This window comes from Trichoderma gamsii (genome assembly GCF_001481775.2).
Source record: "Trichoderma gamsii strain T6085 chromosome Unknown Scaffold_166.2, whole genome shotgun sequence".
Taxonomy (NCBI): domain Eukaryota; kingdom Fungi; phylum Ascomycota; class Sordariomycetes; order Hypocreales; family Hypocreaceae; genus Trichoderma; species Trichoderma gamsii.
Window position 1 is genome coordinate 1 of NW_020171502.1, and position 1640 is coordinate 1640.

Here is a 1640-nt window from a genome sequence, read left to right on the forward strand (position 1 = left end):
ACGGATGGCGGCTCCTTTTGGAGGATGATGCCTCAGAATCATGCCTGACCGGCAAATAAGGACCTCCTCGGAAACTGATATTAGAGCTCGGGAAGGGAGCCGGAATAGAAGGCTCATCGTGGGCTTGTATCCTTCATCACGCTCTTCTTACTGGCTGGAACATCCGATGTTATTCCAAATGGCTACCCTGTGGGCCCATTAATTGGACATTTAGGTTAGGGTCGTAAATAACTACGTCAGACTAGAGGGCGAAGGAAACCTAACAATGCGCTTAACATTACAAGCATGACGTAAAAGCGGCGAAACACTCCACAGTGCTGCAAATATATGACTAGCTGTTGCTATATAATGGCGGCGGCTCCATCGGCGTCAGGAGTATAATATATATATATATAGAGTGCTTAAAGCTTGGGACATGGCGAAGTAAACGTGCTCAATGAGATTATTAAAACATTTTTAGTTGCTTGTTCTATCCATAATGTGTGTCAAGCACCAGGAACCATCCCTTTGCAATTCTCAGAATACCGAAAACTCCTATGTCGGGGGTCACTACCACCAACTATGTCCACATGAGTCAACTTCCCTACTTTCCCATCTCCAAGATCTTACACTCTGTTTATCGAATACGTCGATTCGAAGTTTGGCCGGAGCTACTAGCGGGGTAGCCTCTAGTGTTGTAACATGTCCTCTGGATGTTATGAAAACCAAATTACAAGCTAGACATGGTCTCCAACTATGGACGCTCGACGCCGTTGGCAAACGACGTTCATTTCAAAACAGGGGCATGATAGGTACTGGGCGTGCAATATGGCACGAAGGGGGATTGATTGGTATGTACCAAGGCCTGGGACCCATCATGCTGGCAAGCTTCCTAAGGGGAACAATACACTTCCCAATATATCATAAGATCAATGATTTTTTGATAAAAAAATTTAGTAAGTCACCCCTGCCACGCACTTTGTCCCAATAGCCGCGGGTAGTACTAACCTGTACCAAACGGCCCACAACATATATTAGTATCCTCATGTATATCAGCAGTTGCTGGAGGTGCCTGTTCTACATTATTCACATATCCATTGTGGGTTATCAAAACCAGATTACAGTCTCAATCGAGTATCTCTATCGAGAACACCACTAGAGAGTACAAGTCCATCATAGATGTCGCTCGGAAGATGTATTATCGAGAAGGCGTTATTTCGTTTTATTCAGGGTTAACTCCGGCATTGCTTGGTGTAACAAACTTGGCTATACAATTTCCACTGTATGAACAATTTAAGAGATATTTGACAGGAACAGGACTTGGAAGTTGGCGTGAGGACCAGGGACGGTTTCAACTCTTGGGAATTCTAGCAGCCAGTTCCGCGAGCAAAGCGTGTGCGACTGCAGCCACATATCCACACGAAGTTATTCGAACAAGATTGCAAACGCAACAGTTAGCAAGGCCACCATCATACAGAGGCTCATCCAGGGATGCAAGTGGTCAATGGATGAGGATAAATGATACTGGAGGGAGGCCATGGAAGTCTTCTGTTGTGTACCGAGGTATAGTCAACACGCTCAAATTAATTTTGCGAGATGAAGGTTGGCGTGCTTTGTATTCAGGGATGGGAACTAGCTTGATTGGAGCAATACCAGCCTCT

At 45.2% G+C, this 1640-nt stretch overlaps 1 protein-coding gene across 1 annotated transcript; it reads left to right on the forward strand.

Moving 5' to 3' along the window:
• Positions 1–807: 807 nt before the first annotated feature.
• TGAM01_v211179 (hypothetical protein) lies at positions 808–1138 on the forward strand (the record flags this gene model as incomplete). Its single annotated transcript, XM_024551020.1, has 2 exons — positions 808–830; positions 1018–1138. The coding sequence occupies 2 exons, from the start codon at positions 808–810 to the stop codon at positions 1136–1138; spliced, it is 144 nt and encodes a 47-aa protein (XP_024404236.1).
• Positions 1139–1640: the final 502 nt, after the last annotated feature.